Below are 22249 nucleotides of genomic sequence, written 5' to 3' on the forward strand. Positions count from 1 at the left end.
AGCCTTGGTGGGCCCAGCCCTCAGGGGACGTGACAGAGGCCAGCTTGAGCACACCCACCTTTCTCCCGGAGCCCACCAGCTGGGCTGCATTTCTCTGCCCCTTTTGCCATTAGGCCAAGCAAGCAGACTGAGCTTGAACCAGTGGAATGTGAACGGATAAAGTGCATCACGTCCCTCACACAGTCCTTCAGCAACTGGATGCACAACGGTGGCCTTCACGGCCATACATCGAAGATGGCAGAACCACAAGACTGAAAGAACCTCCGCTACTGAAACATAACATGCAAAGCCACCCCCAGGCAGGAGTGGACGGTCTGTGACAGATGTCAGTTGACCCCACCTCCCACAGGGAAGGAGTGGGGAAAAGCATTTTATGCTGGATTAGCCCTTTGTGGTTCTTGCATACCTTCTGCTTTGATCCTCCTGAGAACTGAATAAGGCCGGCAAAGTCCGAAGAAGTTGCTGGGAAGGGGGTCACAGGCCTGTGCCTGGCCAAGTGCAGCCTCAGACGCAGCCCTCCTGACTGCCAGAGACCAAACTTTTGTCCACTGTGTTAGAGTGAATGCTAAAGATTCCTCCTTACACTAAACCTATTAGCAGCTCATCGAAATCTCAGAACTATTAAATAGATCATTTAAAAAGATGGACAAGAAGGCACTCTCCCTCAAGAGAACTGTACCCTCCATTCAGCTCTTCACGTCCAGTGCTCAGCCAAAGAACATGGCATAAAGGGCCTTCAAAGGTTTGTCTATAAAAGTCTGTTTAAAAAAAAGTCTTCCCAATAAATAAAATTTCAGGCGTACATATGCACTGCAATTAAAGATCAGCAAAATAGATGTCGTGTGCAACTTTCCCTGGTAGACAAACCAGAATAAGATTGTAATTCCATCAAGCGTAATTTATTTAAATAAAAACTCAATCGCAGGTTGTAGACAAACCAGTTGGAGCGATATGAAAATACAGAATTCTGAGAACACCTGGCAACTTAAATATGCTCCTAATAATGAAAGATATTCTGTAATACTAAGGAATGAAAAATAAAACTTTGCCTTTCAAGTCGAGATGATTTATTTGCACTTAACAATACAATTTCTAAGATGATATCTATATTCCAATATGTCTTAATGTTAAAAACAGGCCACAAGGGGTCATTATCTTCGTGATGAAAATCTGACCTCATATCAGCATTAGCTTACAAATCACAGATGATGACACTATCACAAAATCAGCAAATGAATACTCACTGGGAATGCAGTTTTATATTAAAAATATCAGAATTTCACAGTTTTCTTCTCCCTTCTTGACTTATATTGATAAAGTGCTTTACAGCTACAGTCTAGTTCCCTTTCTGGTACCAGGTCCAAGGCTCCCTGCTCAGCAGATGGAGGTACTAACACTTCGTCCCACACAGAACTCACATCTCCAGTTTCTAAAAGCGTCTCGCTCTGTGAAACCGCAATGGCTGGGAGTGGAGAAGAGAGAAGACTAAGTTCAAACGTAATGAGAAAAAGTGAGACAAAATGCTGGCAATTTTTACTAATAAAACACTGAATTATTAAGCACATACAGGTTGCTTCAATGAGTCAACAGGAAACTGTACATCAATTCACAAAACACTGAGGCCTCTAACTACTTTGGTTTAATTGAAACAAAAGTGAAAAATAAACATTACCAAAGAATTTCAACACCCCCCCCTCCACATAACAAGGTAACATAAGGGTTTTTAAGGTGACTAGATCACAAGACAGATTTATTTTGTTTGTGTGTTTTAAGGTAAAGAAAAATTCCCAAGTAGCTACAAAATAAATTTTCTTTGGAAATAAATTTGAGTAATAAAATAATACTTTTCACTTATTAAATATATATTTTGCTTTTACCTATGACTTAGAAACTAACATCAAAAAATTCAGGAGTTCTAATGAACATGTGCAAATAAATATTTTAAAACACTAGTATATAAATAAACCAGCTCATATTCATTCAGGTATCTGAATGTCAATAGGTAGCAAAGGGGGAAAATAAATAAACTACTCAGTTACAAAAACTTCCTCTAAGACACCACGAGAACACAAAACTGCGGAGCACAGAGGGGTTTTTCTGGACAGCACCTGTCAGTGAGACGCACACGTTTTTCTGTGAATCTTTGGGAAGCAGAAACCAACAGCACTGTTTTTTAAGACTAAACAGCCTAAGATTTCCACTGTTTACCATGATCTCCCTCTTCATGTAAATCATTTTCAGAACAAACAAATCACTCTACAGAAAGCAACTGTCCACTATAAATAATAAAATCATTTCAGGAAAAAAAGTGACTAATGAAAACTGTTTAAACTCATTTGCTATGCCCAAAACTGCCGCCTGAACACTTGACTCCAACAATGACAAGAAAGAATTAAAATGTCTGTTGCAAAGCAAAGACCATCAACAAAATGGAAAGACAACCCACTGAATGGGAGAACACATTTGCTAATGATATATCCAAAATTTATGAAGAACTTACATAAAATTCAACACCAAAAAACCAATTCAATTAAAAAATGGGACTGACTTATGACCCAGAGATTCCACTTCTGTGAATATACCCAAAGAAACCCAAAACACTGATTCCAGAGACTACATGCACCTCTACGTTCACTGCAACATTACTTACAATAGCCAAGATTTGGAAGCAGCCCAAGTGTCCATCAGTAGATGAGTAGGGGGAAAAAACAACTGTGGTACAATTACACAATGGAATACTACTCAGCCATACGAAGAGGCACGGATGGACCTGGAGAGCACTATGCTAAGTGAAATAAGCCAGTCAGAGAAAGACGAATACCATATGATTTCACTGTGTGGAATCTAGTGAACAAAATCAACTAACAAACAGACTCAGAGAAAACAACAGACTGACAGCTGTCAGAGGGGAGAAGGGTTGGGGGTCTGGGTAAAAAAGGTGAAGGGATTGAGCGAAGAAGCAAAAACAAAAACAAAAAACAAAACTTCACAGGTATAGGCAAGAGTGCAGTGATTACCAGAAGGAAAAGAGGATGAGGAAAGGTAAAAGAGGGCAGACGGGGGATGAATGGTGCTGAGTAATATTCTGTAATGTGTACATTTTACCCAACTTCTCTGGCTACCAGTTGTTGCACTGAGACCACTTTCCCCCTGAAGTGGTGCCAAACAGGCTACTGATAAGTAAAAGCAATATAACAGAAAACATTAAGTGGCAATAAAACAGAAGTTCCCACCCTGGCACGCCAGCATCCCTCACACTCATCTGTTAAATTGTGCGTTTCTAAGAACTACTGGATTAACATACAAAAGTATATTGTACATTAATATGCAACAAGTCTTACCTAACGAAGCTTGGTAGTCAAGTAGCTTGCTTGAGTTTTCCTATTAAATACCCAATTGGTCGGAATCTGTCTGAATTGTGTGTGAGTCGCCCACAGCGGGGTGGCTGCTCCAGTTTTCCCGTGCAGTCACGTCGCAGTGTTACTGTGCTGGCACACCTGCAGCCTAGACAGAACAGGGTGCTCACTCCCTCTGAAGTGAGACCCACATACCCTCTGGACGGGTCAGGCCCAGAACCTGCTCATTCTCCTCGATCCACTGAACAGTCCTTGCACCTACTCTTTCTGCAGCTATGAGATTGTAAACAGACTGGCAGGGACTTCTGCCCCGTGCAGGGCAGACAGCAACTGCTCAGCACAGAGGATATTCTCCCTCATGAAAACTTCTAATGTGTCCTTTTCACAGTTTCAAGTTCAACATTCTGAAGCAACTAAATCTAACAGAAGATGTATAAAAGACAAAACTGAGCACTTTCACAACAAGTGCTTTGACAAATAAAGAAAAATATGTAAATAATTGGTCCAGGGGAAAGGGAAACGATCTGGAGAAAAGCCTGTACTACTTCTGAAAGCATAATATAAAGTAGTGTCTATTTACTACTTGTAAGCTATTTTCTATTTATCTATCTGTATTTGATCAAGAAATGTCTAAAGAGACTAGAAATATGTCAAATATATGTATGCATTTCAATTAGGTATTGAAGAATTAATAAGTAATTTGAGCCCTGGAGGGTGTAGCTCAGTGGATTGAGTGCGACCCTGCGAACCAGAGTAATTTCAGAAATTTTTCCAGTTGATTGCAAAGACCTTTTTTAAAAACTGTTGTTTAATGTCCAGAGGAGGAAAAACATCTGTTTGAAAACATACACAGACTCCCTTTAAAGGAACGGATGAGAATTGGAACCACAATTAGTATTAACAGCAGGGACTATCAGTGCATACTGCAAGGCAACTACCTCTGAAAGTAGTAGCTTCAAAAGAGAAAACTTTTCTTTGAAAAGACTTTCAAAGAAAGTCTTTCATTTTTACACACATCCCACTGATCTGAAGCCCTAAGTTGAAGCCCCAATCAAAGACTGATACAGTGTTTTAACCTCAAAGTTAAATCCTTAGCTTCCAGGCCCAGTACAATGGACAATCACACAGCTCTGCTGACCTACAACTTTGCAAAGAGATGGTTACACTGCTGCACTGTCTCAGTGATTTAAAATCTTCTTTGAAGCTGATTGATCTGAAATTCATCTTCCTCCAGTTTGGACCTACTCCCAGAAGAGACAGAGAATCAATGGACTCCATCTTCCAATGAAACTTGGGACCTTCTTGTAACCAGAGGAAGCACAAAAACATGACAATATATGTCCGTAAGAGACCTGATGTAGTCAACCCTCCATTAGTTGTCAAGCAGAAGTCATGCCTTCCTTGTCAGCATCCTACAAAACATAGCATCTATTTCAGTCTTAAATTTATACAGCACCAATCAGAACTCTGGTTTCCATTAAAAAAAAAAAAGGCAATTATACCAAGAACTACACAAACTGTCAGACACATTGGCAGCCCAACCCTACCGCATATGCCCCTCAAAACATGAGATAAAACATTGTCACTTCAGTACTATTCTACACAGAACAGCCTGAGTCACAAAATAACTCCAAAAATACAATATGAGCTGATGTTACAAGAAACCAATGTCACCACACTATCTTAAACATGGCAGGCCACGGATTAATATTTGTGGCATTAGGGATATTAGAGCACTTAAAAACCTAACCCACTGGATAGGTTATCCATGTTACCAGCTAACTACAAAAAGAATAGGAAGTAAGAAAAATAAGAAACATAAGTGATATTTTAAATAGATATGAGTTACTTTTATGTTTGTTTATAATGCAGAGATAAAATTAAATAAAAACAACCAATATTAGCTTAAACTATGTGGATGACACACAATGTATACGAGACACAAGTATTATACCAGGAAGATCATTTTTTACTGGCTTTTGCTCTGACTTGCAGCTTCTTGCAAAGCAATGTGGGTGTCTTTAAAAAAATAATGCTACCAAGGCTGTTCTAGATAACTGACGAGGTTTTTTTCATAGTTCTATAAAAAACAATTATTAAACATATTTTCCACGACTAGTTGTGACGACAGTTTATTTCCTCTTTTGTCTGGACCTACAGGGAAGTTACACAGTTGATGTTAAGGGCACGTACGGAGCCCTTCACTGCACCATCCACACACCCAGTGGTTCTCTGTTCGAACCGTATTACTATCCTCCACTGGAAATACATCCTCCATACTGGTCAAGAGTTAACAGCTTAACAAAACCAGGGCAAACATCTGCTGAGGACAGGATCACGTAGCAGGGAGTAAACACATAACCTGGGCCACTGTCAGCGCCACGCACACAAGTAAACGCAAAGTGAATGACTTTGTGCACACCCAGGGCCTGAGAGGGATGGGCTCCTGGCTCCCGGTCTGGGGCTATTTCTGTTAAGCTGCATGGGCTCTTATGACAAGTTATTCTTCAAAATAGAAGCAGAAACAGGACAAAACCCTGATTCACTGATCACAAATTTTCTTCCTCATTCTGGATGCAAATTGGACCTTAGTCACAGAAGATGCGTATTTGGGAGCTTGGGGGTAGAGATAGTGATGACTGCAAACTACAAACATCCTCCAAGTAGGAGTGATCTGGATTAAACGTTTAACATTGTCCGCTGCAAATGAATACCCAAAATACTGATGGCTATAAAACTGAAGGAGACCCTGGTAATCATCTGTTCTTCTTCCATGTCACAGATAAGGAGAGTATGGGGGTGCGGGGGGCAGGGGGCTCCGTCAAGGTCGCTCTGGTAGCTGCGACCCGGCAGCAGGGCTGGGACCCCAGAGTCGGGCTCTCTTCCGCTCAGTGTCCTGACCGTGCTTCCCAATCGCAGGACCAAACAGCCCTGGTATTTACAAGGAGCCATCACAGTGCTAGAGAGATTAGAAAATTAGATCTCACTCGCCAACTTCACGAGTGTAAAAATTATTGATATTTTACATATGTAAAGCAGCAGGAACTTTGCTTCCTCTAAGAAAAATAATCAATGTACATATTTTAGGCTCTCACTGCTAAGGATAATGTCTAAAATATAACTTTTTCTTCCCTTTACATACATAGTTTTTAAATTTTTGCTATTATAACAGGCTTAATGAGTACATTCAAAAACAAGACAGTCTCTCAAAAATGTCACCACTTTCAACTTACACGAAGAATTAAAAAAACTAACACTATGTCACCCTCTTTGCTAGACATGGGTCTTTTCAACCTATTCACTACATAATCCCCTCCCTGTTTATACTCACTGCCTGTCTTTTACAGGAGTCTTCAGAAGGTTATTAAGCTATCTTGAGTGTAATTGATTTTATTTCCCCTCTGAAATTTAAATACTAGGCAACAAAATAACTCTTAAGTTTAACGGACCAAAAGATCTAAAAATGGCTCAACTTGTAAGCTATGTGCTAATTAAACAGTATTAATTCCCATAATAAAAAAATAAATAAATAATCTAATTAGACTGTGTTGTACCTTTGAGTCATTTAAAAGACTTCTTCACTTTCCAATGTAAGTCTAATATGAAATTCTTGGAGAGGCAAAATATAGGAATTTTCTAGATAGTACTGATTGTGACTCCATATGGAAAAACAAAACAGCATTCACATAGAACAACAGTATACCACATAAATGACCGAAAATATTGGTAATAAAATTAATTTTTGTCTCTCATTCACAAGATCACTTTTCCACTTTAATCCAAGGTCTAATCTGTAGCAGGCGTTGGTGTCAATGGAGGGGAAGTTCCATCCTTCACATCCTGATCAATCTGAGGAAGGTTTTCTCCAGAGGTGAAGAGCTGCCTGCATTCTGAAGTGCAGTCTAGACTCCATGGAGTAATCTTTGTAGTTGTTCCTAAAGGCAACACCAATAAAACTGTAAAATTTCTTGCGCACCACAGCACCGCCACCACCCTCCCCGTGCTCTCATCTTCATTCCTTATTTGCCTTCAGACTCGAATACGTGGAACAGTGGGTACTGTTAACATGTAGACTATGTTCTGTGAGGAGAGGAGGGTGGCAATATTCTTTATTCCTAGACGCTTGCTGGTGATGACCTAAAAGTCAGTTTGCACACCAATGTTCTGCTTAATCACCAACCCATTCACAAATACGGCAAGGAGGCGAGGAGGGTTTGACAATTCTGTGAGCCACTCTTAAAAGTCGACCTCCTTTTCTAAACTGGGGATGTTAAAGCAGCCTCACATAAACATGGCGAACACAATCAAGCACAAGCCCCCCAAAATTCACCTTGAAAATCTCATAAAACAACAACCACCGCAAAGACAGCGGGATTCCTTAGTGATACCAAAATTACTCCAGTTTCCACAAGCAGGTATCAATGGTGTGGCCAATAATTATTGTGCGACAACATTATAAGGGGCCAGGCCATTAAAACCCACAGGTGATGTAAAAGCTTCACTCAGATCACTCATGACTTCTCTCCACTAGAACTCTCAAGAAGGGTCAGAACGGAACAGCTCCCACCTCGGGCTCTGCTTTCACTCTCTGCTCGGACTGGTAAACATGAAAGGATTAGTATTCATCATAAGGGTTATTACTCATGAGCTAAATCAACATCTTACTAGAGTTCACCAAAGGATGCAACTGAGTGTTTTCCGAAATGTCTGGCCACTAATTTTGGCAACTTTGAAAAGGGAAACTGCATACCGCTGACAGTCTTAAAACTACTGGGAAGTCTGCTTATGCACCATCAGCACTGGCTTGAGTTAGTGGTGACTTTTGATCACCGCTGGTCTTGTTTCTTAGTAGTGAATTTAGACTAGTCTTTTATTTTCATCACTATAAATTTGCCTTACTGTACATTGCCTAAGTAACACTAAATATGACCAAGTAACAAATACTTGGAACAACAGTATTTAGAGTTCCTAATTTTCCATCAGCTACATTTGATGACACACACGTCAGCTGAAATCTGAGTCATTATCACTCTCAACAAATTAGCTTTAAAAATGATTTGTTCTCATATCTCCCATTAACAAGAAGGGGGAGGAGGAGGAGGACAAGAAGTAGAAGAAGCAGAAGAGAAGGTAGGGGGGCAAAAAGGAGAAGGAGAAGGTAAAAAAAAAAAAAAAGAAGGTGACTTTCTTGGCTCCACCATGCCGCTGAATCTTCTGCCCCCTTCCTGCGTTTTATTCACAACGAAACATCCTGAAAGGTTCCCCCAATAGCTGGCTTGGCTTTCTCACCTTCCCTGTCAAAGTCACCAATGATCTTCATGTGCACAAGTTCACTTCTTTAGTCTCACCTTGCTTGACCTCTCAGCAGCTACCTTTACAACTGACGACTCTCCTCTTTTTGAAACACCTCGTTCACTTGGCTTTCCTGGATGTCGTTCTGACTCAGTGGCTATTTCTTCTACTCTCACTGTACATTCTCATTAAAATGACAACATGTCCCAAGGTTCTATGTTGGACTTCTCTCTTTCTCTCTCTTTAGTAAGTTTCCCAAAACAACCTCATCAAGTATCACGGCTTCAAATATCACTGTGTCTGCGCTGGTGACTTCAAAATCTGCACACTTGTCCTTTACCTTTCCAATGAAATCCATGCTTCCACAGTTGACCGTCAACTCACTGTCTCCATGTGGGTACCAGTAGGTGTCTCAAAATAGCACGGTTCAAACAGAAGTTTGCTTTTCTCCATCCCCAAACCTGCTCCTCTAAGTATTCCCCACCTCAGTGAAAAGCATTATTGCCGATCTAGTGGCTCAACCCCCTAGTCTAGAGGTTACTTAACTGTGGCTTCAGCAGGGAACATTCCCCAGGCAGTCTCCTGCTGACTGATCTCAGGACTGGCTTTAATTATGCAAATAATCAACTACAATCTCACTTCCTCAAGGAAACCTTCTGGAATCAACCCCATCTAAAACAACAGCCAGGCAGCTGGTATCAGAGTGTAAATCTCAGCAAAGCACATTCCACTGCTATGGTTTTTTCCTTGCTTCTTTGACAGCTCCCTCCAACTAGGAGAGCAGGAACATTGCCTGTTTGTATGAAGCTGTCTGTCCAGAGCCTTTACTAGGGCCTGGCACACTAGAGGTGCTCAGTGAATACTTGCTGAACTTGAATAAATGAACAAACCAATGAACCACAAAGTGACTTATAGCCTAGAGCTAAAAATGGTGTTCTTTATCCACTGCAAGAAGTGTTCAAGGTGAACAGACCACCGAATCTGGGCCCCGCCAAGGGGGCCATGACCACAAGTCTGTGAGCCACTGTCTAGCAGAAATGATGGAGTACTTTGCAGTTTTGCCACAGCGGAAAAAAAGCACAGAGAGTCCCAGGAAGATTCAGAGGGCTTCTTCAATTCAGTGGGTCTTCAAGGAAAGGAGAAATATGGTTGAATACACCAAAAGTCAGCAAATTATTATCACAATTATGGCAAAATCTGGAGACACCCATTGACTGATGGATGGATGATTGATTGGTCTTCTATGGCTGCTTTTGATACAGTGGAGTAGTTGCAATGGAGACCTTACACTGTAAAGCCAAACATGCTTACTATCTGGCCCTTTACAGAGAATGTTCACCAACCTTGAACTAGAATAGACTAGGTTAGGTATCTGCCATACAAAAGCCCACAGTCACAATGTCTGTAAAGAGACACAGGCTCAGGCATTCAGAAGGCTGGAAACAGCACAGTCATAGCAGAAGGCATGGGCATGCACTAAGCATAAGTCAGCAAAGGTAACTTTGTTACTAACGTTCATTCACGGTTTAACTTTCAGGTGTCTACACATTGTCACTGCTGTTACAACGCCGCTGACCTTCCTGCCTCCACGGCGAAGGAGGGAAAGCCGTCCTCGCCACTCACCTCGCGGTTTCCAGAGCCTTTAGGGCCTTGTCCATCTCCCCTTGGCTTTTGTACAAACACGCCAACTCAAACAGAGTAAATGGCACGAGGTAGTGGTCGAACTTCAGTAGCCGTTCACTAAAACAATGAATGAAAAGTGATTAAGTCATAAAAGGATCACCAGGAAAATTAAAGAAAAACAAGTCTTAACAGAACAAGAAAGGAACCATTCTTTTTCAACATATTTCCCCATTCCTCATAAAACAGGTGCTTAGCAGCACTATTATCAGAGAAAAACAGCTGTTTTACAAAGTTTATTCAAAGGCCCTCATACACTATGGCAATAAATAGCATTGCTTTTAGTATATCAATCTCTTATTTTATTCCTTGATGTATACTGGACCAGCACTGAGGATTGTTTATTGCCCCTTAAGTACATGAATACACGCAGATCTGCAAAGATTAATCCTGAGAAGGACAAGATGATCCTCCTGAACATAAATGTGTTCCATTTAAAAATAAGAATGCTGAATGCAATATTACTGTTTTGCTAAGGTTCACTTCAATTTGTATTGTTAAGTCTTATAATGCTAAAAACAATGTCAGTAAGAAGTAGTCAATAGTTTGTTTTCAGCAATAATATAAAAACCCTCTGACGACAAAACATCTAGAAGCACTAAAAAGTATGAACAACGTGCTTTCAAACACACAGCTCAGCTCACATGAACATACGAAAAACTCTCGAACTGAAAACAAAACCAAACCAGAACTCTGAGTGGTGGCTGATGCCCAGGCAGTCCTGGGGCCCACTTCAGTCTGAATAGCCCAGGGGTTTGAGTTTCAGTGGCCATGACGGAGGTGAGGCCTTGGGGCCACACAGGACAAGAGGTCAGGACTGAGACCTGCGTGTGAGTTGGGGCCCTTGAAAGGCTGCTGCCTCAGAGAAAGGGCAGACTGGAAAAACCCATCTCTGGCACAGGACAAAAACATGGGCCATTGGCTCCTTGGGCTGTGCTCTTGGTGAAAAGTGAAAACACATTCCTTTCACTAAATTAATAACCAATAGGCCTGTCCTCACATGGATTTGCAATTTAAATTTATATTGCTCAGATGATCCAAGAGCCTCTAAGCAATAAGACAAACATGAATGTGGTTCTGGGCTGCAAAGTATTTGGGTCACCAGGCAGGAAGAAAAGCAAAGTGACTTTAGTGAGACTCTTCCTCATTCCTAGTCTCTAGGAGTCTCAAGATAAAATGCCAATGAAGAAAAACTCAAAATCCAAAATTGTAAAACACAAAAGCAAACAATTCACTATTGCTAAAAAAACAGCACAAAATGGTAATTCCTTTAATAATCCTTTTGATCCCTGTCAAAACACCAATAAAACAGAACTCAGTGGATACATCCTTCACATGTTTACTAAAACTAGTGAGTGTACTACTTGTGTGGGAAATAGAGATGGTCTTATTCCTCCTCATATAAGAACACCAGTCCTCCTACAGTCTCAATGTGTCGTCATGGGTGGAAAAGCGCATGATGTGGAACGGCTGCCGACTGGCATTCTGGGGCCGTGATCTAGTCAGCTGGCAATGCTTTAACAAAATGTGAACCAATATTTAAAAATCAGAAGATTTTACATAAAATCCAGGGTCCAGGCTTTTCATGAAAAATTGTAGAGATTATTGCTACTCGGCCCACATTGTACACAGCAGTAAGCAATTAGAGCTAAGAAGTGGCTGCCTCCGTTACAGAGAACACACGATCTCCTGAATCTACAGTGCCCACCAATCCCTTACTCCTGCCAGCACCTGGTGAGGCGCCTTGTCTGGCCCCTACAGATGTTTGCATTTATGACTCCAGATATAGAGAAGAAAGCCAGGTATCAGAACCTTGACCCAACTCTCTGTTTAGCAAAGGAAAAGGAGACCGTCAATGCAGTTAGAGGGGGTAAAAGAAACCCTCATGTATTTACAGGACAGAAGCCTTTTGCCAAATGAGAAGCAGTTATGGTGTTCACCCCATGTCTCTCTTCCCTGCCAAATTATTACCGCAATGAAAGCAAGTCCGTGTGCCCAACTCTGAATTCCTAGGATACAGTACAGACTGTAGCACACAGTGAGTGCTCAAATATCTGTGGACTACATAAATGAAAAAACAAATGCAGGAGTCAAAAAACATCAAAGGGCAAAACAAATGCAGAGGGCAAAAAACATCAAACAGCACGTTGCTGCCTGAATGTGGTTAGATACCTGTTAGCTTGGCCATAAATCTAGTTTTGTGCGTCAGCTTTAAACATCAAGTGGAAATGCACAAAGCCACGCTTCCCTTAGATTATAATTTTGTTCTCAAAGAACAGAGAAGACACAACTGGATTCTGTTTCTGGTAACACCAAGCAAAAGGGTAGCAGCAAGAGAAACCACTTTCTCACGGTAATCCCCCGGACGCCACCGTCTGCACTCAGGCTGGTGTCCCTGCTTGCTTTTACCTCTGGATAATGTGACTGAAACACAACTCCGCTTGCAAGGGCCGCTGTAAATTCCTCAGGCAGCATCCTTTCAGCAGCTTCACCAAGCACTCGTCATCCACCGCGTAATCGCTGAGGTCTTCCAGCAAAACAAACAAAAATCACACACAAAAACAGAAACAGTTTTTTAAAACCCTCATTAAGAAGCAAGAACTGATAATAGCTGTTATGTTTCAGAGGGTTCATTTAAAAATAAGGAAAAGATTTTTAGCATTCCCTACGCCTCACTTCATGAAATACAATTAAATTAATTGAATATTGAATTTACTACGTCAGTTTAGTACACTATTTTATTAAGGGTTCACTTTGTTCTCTTCAACCTTTTTTTTCAGGGGCTCATATTCTGAGTTATGTGGCCTTAGAAAAACAGCAGAGTATCTGAACTTTAAATAAAGTAAGAGCTTTATTAATTCTATAAAAGTAAAGCCACGAGGAGCAAGAAGGCTGCCTCCTCCCATGGTTCTGGCTTCTAACTGTGTTGGCTTCATGCGGATGAGGATAGCACTTCCATATGGAGAAGCAGATGGCCTCTACCCATTAAAAATTCAGGAAGCAGAATGCCCTCTCCAGATCGTTATGTTTATAACTTATCAATTCTCCCAGGCTGTGTTCTTTTGGGAGGAAATTATATCATAAAATTAGATAAAATGGTTCTGAAGTACATGCAGGTACCTCAGGTCCCCGCACACTTCTAACTGCTTGGGGCTAATGGAAAGGTTTTCCTTTCACCATTTTCCCTGGGGAAAATGAGTGCCTCCTACAGCCCAAGGCTGTGGCATATGAAACAGAAGGAGCCATAGTATGTGTGACATCTATGTGACAAAGGTAGCCATTTCACATCAACCACTTTTGAATTAGGGGTTTTTGTAAGTTTGGTGCAACTAAGAAGTCGTTCCCAGACAGACTAGTAATTTATACACTCCAGGCTGTGACAACATGAGGGGGGGTGGTTGGGGGGAGAGGAGGGCCTGCAAACCAAACTAATGAGGCCCTGGGAGTCCCTCATACTGAAGCCCTGCTGCTTTCAGGACAAATCTCAGAGAGCACCACTGGCACTTGCTGGTGCTTTAGTGTGCTTGACACGGGAGGTTACCGGTGTTACGTAAGCAACTAGAAGAGGGTCGTTTTTTCCCCAGGTGCCAAAAACAGCTGATAGTCACCTCTCGCTTCCAAGCTCTAATAAGTCATTCGCCGAGAAAATCACAGGTATCAATACCACATTTCCTTTCCTATTACTTAAGGACCATTATTTCTACCAAAAGAAGAAAATCTATTTATGCTTCTAATCATGGGTGCTCACTGAAATACACATTTAAGAAGAAATATGCATTCTAGGCATCTTTCAAGCCTAGAACTAAATTCTTAGGGTCCATGCTAGATGCTAGTTTTCAGTATCATCTTGTGCATTTTATCGAGTTCTGTGTAGGACTTTCGGATAGCCTCTGTTACCACAAAACTCTGGCGCTCAGTGAACAGTGATTTTGCTGAGAAGGGCAGACATAACACCACGCAGAGCTCCGGTACCAGTAAAGCCGCATTTAGCTTTTACTTAGATCATGAGTTAAGAACGTGGAAAATAGGTCCCAAAACACCAATATTCCTTCAAAAACCTTAGAAAACAAAACCATTAATCCTTCAGACTACTGAGCACTATTTGTGATTATTATTTTCCCTTAAAATGTTATGTTCATCATGATTCTCCTGCTCATAGGTGACTTCACAGATGAACATTTTAAGTTTCCATTTTACATTCCAAGAAAGCACATTTTCATCACAAAAGCTCTGCACTTAATAATAAAACAGAGGGTAGGTGGAAGGAAAAGAAATTTGAAGCCCACACTACAAAAATATCTACACTGAACATTGTAGAAGCTAGTTGAATACACCAAAGAAAAATATTGAAAATAGGTTTGGAAAGTGAAAAGCCATGAAATGAACAGCACTCTCCCTCTCCGGTAACTCTCATGTTCTGCCACACAATTTCACCTCCCGTACAATTTCACCAAGCACATTAAGCAGAACAAAGAGTCAAAAAGAGCCACCGTACTAACTCCTAACAGCATGTTGGAATTTAGTTAGATTTCAGAGGAAATGCTAGTGGCTGTAACAGCAAACACTGACTCCAGTCATGTTACACCAAGTATTTTCCTCTCCTCAAGCAACATTTCTCCGTGGTGTCCACACAGCCTCTCAGAACTATGGCCTTATCAGAATAGGACGGCGATTGTACACGTTCCCATCGTTTACTTTAAAAACACTTGTCAAAGGTAGAAGCGAAAATACATTCAATTACTAATAATGAGGTAGTAAGGAAGAGAGGGTAACTTCAGGTTTACAACTTAATTCCATTTTCCAAGTTTGTATTTTTTTCCCCTCATTCTGAAGGAAAGAAACCTAATTACTCAAAGTTCATAAAAATTGGGGCAGGGAGAGATTTGGGTGTTGGGTAATTTTCCGGCATAAAACAATGGACCTGGAAGAAATCATCTTAGATTTCATGGGCAACATCTGGCAAAGGGGTTCTCCAGAACGGAAACCAGCTTTTTTTTTTACCCAGGAGAAGACATACAAAGACAGAATCTTATGAAGCGTGGCGTGTCTATCTCAGCTCCTCCCGGCCCTGCTTAAATATCTCTCTAAGCCCATCTTCTCAGGACGCCATTAAAAGAGGAAGGAATGGGTGGAGACAGTGTCTTGGTTTTCTAAACCTCTACTGCATTTTACCTGCATCTTCTGATACCTACATTACCCCTGAATTCTACCCCCAACCAATAGAGGGACAAAATAAACTCAGGGGTGGGGGGACAAGGGCCCACTCAAAGGGGCCCTTGAAAGGGAGAAAACCCAACGGGCCCTCAGGGCTTTTTAATATATGAAGGCCCCACTCTGGTGGTAGATTAGTCTACACTAAAAGGATGAACATTCGGACATCAGAATGTATTCCACCAAACCCAAAGCCTTTTCTTTGTAGAAAGAAAGAAGCAAGCTGGCCTACTTTTCTGGAGAAAGAATATACTACAAATATTTCCACTTAATAAAAAGGGATTTTCCTTTACTTTCCAGTTTTCATATAGCCACTTACTTAAAAATACTTATTTTTCCATTTAGTTTGTGGATATGTGGAAATTAATCATAAATAATTTCCTTAATAGCATAAACAAATGCTTTTTCTGCCTATCATAATTCTACATCTAGAAATCTACATCAGAGAAATCTAAGATTATTCAAATGAGGAAATTAATAGATGGTGGTCAAATTAGTTGCACAAAAATGAATACTAATACATTTGCTCAAAAGCCCAAATGGATTTTACAGAAGTGCACTTTGTGAAATCTCATTTTTAAGGTAAACTTTCATTTAAATTAAAAATTATGTGACTTTGGTTTATTTTTCACTCAAAACAAAGTAGTTTTTCTTCTTGAAATTATTTCACATGAAAAATAGTAAAAGTCACCCCACACCCATTAAGATGACTACTACAAAAACAAAAACAAAGCAGAAAATAACAAGTGTCAGCAAAGACGTAGAGAAATTGGGTCACTTGTGCACTGTTGGTGGGAACGTACAATGGTGTAGGTGCTATAGAAAACGGTATGGTAGTTCCTCAAAAAATTAAAAATAGAAATGTCATATGGCCCAGAAATTCCACTTCTGGGCATATAGCTAAAAGGATTGAAAGCAGGATCTCAAAAAATACATGCATACTGGTATTTATATAAGCTCTATTCACAACAGCCAAAAGGTGGAAGGAACCCAAATGTGTATCGATGGGCAAATGGATAAACAAAATGTGGTATATACATTAATGGAAGCATTTAAAAAGAAGGAAATTCTGACATGGTACAACATGGAGGTGCCTTGAGGACATCATGCTAAGTGAAATAAGCCACTTATACAAAGACTCTAGAGTAGTCAAATTCACAGTAACAAAAACTAAAATAGTGGTTCTCGGGGGTAGGGATGAAGGAGAGGAAAAGATACAAACTTCCAGTTATAAAATAAATATGTCATGCCTGACTGGGGTGACTCAGTTGGACATCATCTCCCGCAAAGTAGAAAGGCAAAAGTTTGATTCCCACTCATGGCACATGCCTGGGTTGCAGGTTCAGTCCCAGGTCAGGGCACATGCAAGAGGCAACTGATCAATGTTTTCCTCTCACACTGATGTTCCTCTTCCTCTTTTTCTCCCTCCCTTCCCCTCTCTCTAAAAGTACATTTTAAAAATCTTTTAAAAAATGTATTTAAAATAGTAGCTCATGGGGATACGATGTACAGCATGGTGACTATAATTATTAAGACTGTATTGCACATTTGAAAGTTGCTAAAAGAGGAGATCTTAAAAGTTCTCATCAAAAGAAAAAAAATTTTTGTAACTATGGTGACAGATATTAACTAGACTTACTGTGATGATCATCTCACAATGACTAAATATATTGAATTATTATGGTGTACACCTAAAACTACTATGTCAATCATACCTCAATTTTAAAAAAAGTTTATGATGTATTAAATGGAAAAAACTAGACTAATATATGTCCATGTACATTACGATTATAACTACAAAAATAAGACTATGGTGGAATACACAAAATTGTAAATTAATTGTGTTGTAGCAAAAACATGGATGACTTTTTTCACTTCTATCAATTGTAATTATGTGTTTAATTTTTAAAAATTGCAAAGAGAGCCCAGGCTGGTGTGGCTCAGTGGATTGAATGCTGGCTGGGAGTGGGGGAAAGGGGTAGTTCCAGTTCGATTCCTGGCTGGGGCACATGCCTGGGTTGCAGGCGAAGTACCCAGTGTGGGGTGCATGAGAGGCAACCACACATGGATGTTTTTCTCCCTCTCTTTCTCCTTCCCTTCCCCTCTCTCTAAAAAAAGATAATGGATACAATCTTTAGAAAAAAATTGCAACAAGAAACCTCATTAAGCGTTTCAGCCTCCTACTGCAGCTTCAGCTACAAAAGAGACCCAAATGGGCCCTCACCACTGGGGCCACAGTCACTAATGTGTCCCCACGGAGACAGGGTATTGTGCGTGCAGCCAGTGCCCCCTCATGGCCCATCATTGTCTAGTTAAGAAAAATGAGTTAACTTTATAATTTCCCCGGACTCTTCCTGAATTTTTATGTCCTTTACCATGTTTATCACCACAGTTTTCATTTTACTTCTGTGTTCTGAACAGTTCAGACGATAAGACCATCCATCTTGGCACGTTACCTAAATGATTTGGAGGTTAGCATGTACAGCATGGCTTATCAAAAAAGAAAGCCTATGTTTAAGATAGAGAATTACAAATGTCAGAGCAAGAGAACTTGGGTATTATCTGGCCCGACACCAGTCCCACTGTAAAAGAGACCTGAGGCTCAGAGTGAGGGGGTGCATTTCCCAGAGGCACACAGTGACAGGGCTAGGGCTTTAATCCCAGATCTCCGGACCTGCCTTCCACTAACAGGCCAGCTGCTTCCAGGAAAGGAGCCTCCAAGTCAGCTGGAGACGGGCCTCATGGTACAACCAAAAGTAATGAATGAAAAAAATAAATTATGATAAGATTTCAACCTGAACACAACTCTCTATGTCTGCAAAAACATGACAGCCATCTGAGATCAAAAGGCGGCACGCAAAGATGCACAAACTAAAATCAAATGCACACTCTCCTTGTGCGGCTCTAAACCTTTACTGCCTTCTCCCCTTCATCTTTCTTTGGTAACAGATTTATTAAACATAATTCTCATACCATACAATTGCACCATATAAAGCATACAACTCATTGAGTATATCAGAGTTGTACCACCATCATCACAATCAATCTTAGAACATTTTCATCACCCTCATCACTGTTTCCCCACCCCCGGCAACCACTAATCTACTTTCTGTCTTTACAGATTTGCCTATTGTCTATATTTCATATAAATAGAATCATATATCATGTAGTCTTCTGCAACTGGCTTCTTTCACTCAGCCTAACGTCCCCAAGGTTCACCGTGTTTGCAGCGTGGGTCACTCCTCCCTTCCTCTTGATCGCACTCACCCCGACACCTGCAGTCTGGGCTCTCTGTCCCCGGGGTACGCACAGAGTAACACAGGTAGACGTGCACAGGGACAGAATGGGAGGGTGACAGTGGTAAAGATTTCCAGGCTTTTACTTTTCATACTTACTTTCATTTTGTAAAGTTGCCTCAGCCTTTTCAATAGTTAACAACAGATTTTCAGAAAGGTCTTCTCTTTTGCTCACTATTGGAAAACCATTCCAAGCATACATCATTTCCTAATGAACAAGAATGAAAAGCCATTTGCAACTGTGTGAAGTTATTCAATGTCCTTTATGACAACCAAACTACGAATGTGTATTTGCCTCAATTACTAGGGATCTCATTTAGAGTTTAGTGATATAATTTCCTCCTTGCTCATTTTACTATATGCCTTTTATACTGTGAATTAATTCAATATTATACTATACATTTTTATTGAAAAATTAGCTTATTCACTCAACAAATATTTTTTAAGCACCTGCTGGTAGTCAATCAATCCTTAGAAGATAATCGATTACAGATACAGAAATAAATATATATTTATATTCATACCATGAACAAGTCTATTTAATATAAATTCTTGTTATGTTTTAAGTAAAGGGAAAACATTTTAAAATATCTGCCAATTATTTACATAAATTGTTTCCAAGGACATCACTGGAAATGAACATAGGAAATATTTTACTGGGCTCAGGTTCTTTTATACCATTAAAATATGTGGCAGTCCAGTAACACAATCCAATATGCAGAAAATGTATTCATTCAAAGGCCATATGGCTGAATGACAGCCCCTGAAAATGCAGACTAATGATTTATCATTGCAAATTACATTTAATAGGCTAACAGATGAAATTTTTTTTGGACCAAAAGTAAATGTGTTTCTGCTTGAAAATATTTTTCTAATCTTCCTGGTAGTGTAGTTCATATTTTAAAGGCATGAAATAAAGCAGGGTAATTAGTACCTTCTTGGAAATAAATACATTTTAAAATATAATAAAGATATTATTTGAACAACCTCTTACAAGGAAGCAGCGGAAATGAGAATAGTGCATTTGAGTAGAGTGACAACCAAGTCATCTTTACTTTGGGAAGCTGAGGGCCACTACAATGACCACACTCTCCTCTTTATTTCACATCTAACAGTTTCTTGTTGCTAACAACATAAGACTCAATTCATAACTAATGGAATATTTGTTAATTAACAATGACCTCTAAATTTCATTTTTATTGATGAACTATTTTATCAGAAGAAGGCAAGTAAACATCTGAGATTTTATGAAAAATACAATTTTGGTAAAATTCCTAGTTACCACAATTCAAGCCCATTGTACACCTTTACATGTAGAGAAGTAAGTGCAGTGGGTTAACCTTCCTTTAGACCCTTAATAATCAAAGCAGGATAGAACTGGCTCTAAGTTCTAAGGCAGAGAGAAGACTGTGGTGCTCTAGAGAATCTTCAGGGAAGTTCTGTGGCGCAGAAAACAAAGGTTTCCAAGCACAAATCAGTGACAGAAACGAATCAGGAATGGAACTAAAAGCTCTAATTGGTAAAATGGCAGTGGGCTCCCACATTAGCTGGGAAAGAGGGATATTTGGTCCTGTTGGTGATTTTCTTCTTTTTCTCTGTGCTCAGATACGATTACAGAGTGGTTGTGTTTGGCCGACCACAGGACAGAATATCCTATACCCTGGTGGTGTCTTGCCCCGAGGTTGCTTATCTGACGCAGGGAGCACCTGGGCCTAGGTGCGAGATGCCGGCCGGATCCTGTCTCCTGGGAAGGGCTGCAGTTTTCTTTCTCACGGCACATATAAATAGCCCCTCTCACTCAATGATCAAACAATAAACAGCTCAATGAAAAATCAGGGATGTATATGAACAACTCACAAAAGAAGAAAAATGAATAAGCACATAAAAAGATGTTTAATGGCACCAATAGGGAAATGCAAATTAAAACAGTGTTGGTAGAAATTTAAACTGCTTCAGCCTTTTTGAAGGGCAATTTGGCAGCGTCAAAGTACTAAATGCGTATACCCTACAACCAGGAATTCCAATTCTAGAAAGCCTTCTCAGAGAATTAAATGTCCATATACAAAAAGAAGAATGCAGAAGAATAGACACTGTAGTGTGTTTGTAATAGTAAAAACACACAAAAAGCTGAATAGCTTTCAAAGGGGAATAACTGAATAAACTCTGAAATACAAAAAAATATAAATTTTTAAAAATCAAGGAAGCCCAGGAGAGGACCACAGAGGCCAAGCAGGCAATAAGAGCTTTCTTGTGCTCTCGGACTACCCGTGCAAACCCAAAGCCCCCCAAAGCCACAGTAATTTGATACATTCAGTAATTTTTCAAGAAGTCTTCATCAGAAAAATCTAAGTTGCAATTACGGTTTTTATGAAGTCTAGCCTACAGAGTCTAACACTAAGAAAAGGAGAGTGGGCCGGGCGCTGCCAGGTGCAGCAGCCGCCAGCCACTCGGGGCTCTCGAGCCCCGGAACTGTGGTCCGTCCGAACTGAGATGGGCTCCAAGAGTAAAACACACACCACATTTCAAAGAATTAGCGCAATATAAAAGAATGCAAAACACTCACTAAATTTTTGTTGATTACATGTCCAAATGACAACATTCTGTATATACTGGGTTAAACTAAACACTCTGCAATCATTTTCATGTTCCCTGTTCCTGTTTAGTTTTTCACCTTTTCATTTTTAACATGGCCTCTTAGGAAAGATGAAATTACATATGTGGCTTGCACTATAATTCAACTCAATTTCAACTAAGTCAACTCACCTCATTCTGCCTGAATTTCCTTATTTATAAAATGCGGCTACACAGAGAAATTACCCTCATAGAATGAGTTACTGTAACAATTAAATAATATATTTTTAAATAGTCTTTATCATAGTATGTAGAACATACCAACTAATCAAAAACATTAGCTGTAATATTTATTTAATTGTTATTTATGAATGTTCACCTTACAGACACACTTACAATGGTTTTTAATGCAGCTAAGCTTCAAACAAAAGTTTGAATCTTCCCTGCTGCTAAGAATAGACAATCTACTTCTACAACACAAACAGTAAATAAATAAGAGTAGATACCAGGGCAGGCAAGACAAGCTTCACAGGTGCAGGCAACGAGGCGGAGTATCGTCGAGCCTTCCTCACAGCAAACTTCTCAGTAGGAATAGATTTCCCGGCGATTCTCTGCTTCAAGCTGTCCACCTGTCTGTGAAGAGCCCCAGCCCCAGTGAAAGGCCGTTAGAACCCAGACACTGGCTACCCCTGTGGTGCTCACACTGTGTTCCCCAAACCGGCAGCATCAGCAGCACCTGCAAACCTGTTCCGAATGCAAATTTTCAGGCTCCCCCAAACCTGACGAATCAGCAACTCCTGGGGCTGGGCCCAGCAATCTGGATTTTCAGGAGTCTGCGGGTGA

The 22249-nt window shown here is 40.3% G+C and overlaps 1 protein-coding gene across 3 annotated transcripts in view; it reads right to left on the minus strand.

Annotated features, from left to right (window-relative positions):
* Positions 1–883: 883 nt before the first annotated feature.
* TTC39B (tetratricopeptide repeat domain 39B) overlaps positions 884–22249 on the minus strand; it is a 228957-nt gene continuing 207591 nt past the window's right edge. For all 3 annotated transcript variants that reach the window (XM_053656372.1, XM_053656371.1, XM_037132054.2), the window contains 5 exons: positions 21913–22039; positions 18935–19043; positions 12738–12855; positions 10272–10388; positions 884–7291 (listed from right to left, as the gene is read on the minus strand). In XM_053656372.1, the coding sequence (XP_053512347.1) occupies positions 7201–7291; positions 10272–10388; positions 12738–12855; positions 18935–19043; positions 21913–22039 (562 nt within the window). In that variant the 3' untranslated portion in view covers positions 884–7200. The remainder of the gene's footprint in view (positions 7292–10271; positions 10389–12737; positions 12856–18934; positions 19044–21912; positions 22040–22249) is intronic.

Source organism: Artibeus jamaicensis, unplaced genomic scaffold (assembly GCF_021234435.1).
Source record: "Artibeus jamaicensis isolate MK-2021 breed Jamaican fruit bat unplaced genomic scaffold, CSHL_Jam_final scaffold_1964, whole genome shotgun sequence".
Taxonomy (NCBI): domain Eukaryota; kingdom Metazoa; phylum Chordata; class Mammalia; order Chiroptera; family Phyllostomidae; genus Artibeus; species Artibeus jamaicensis.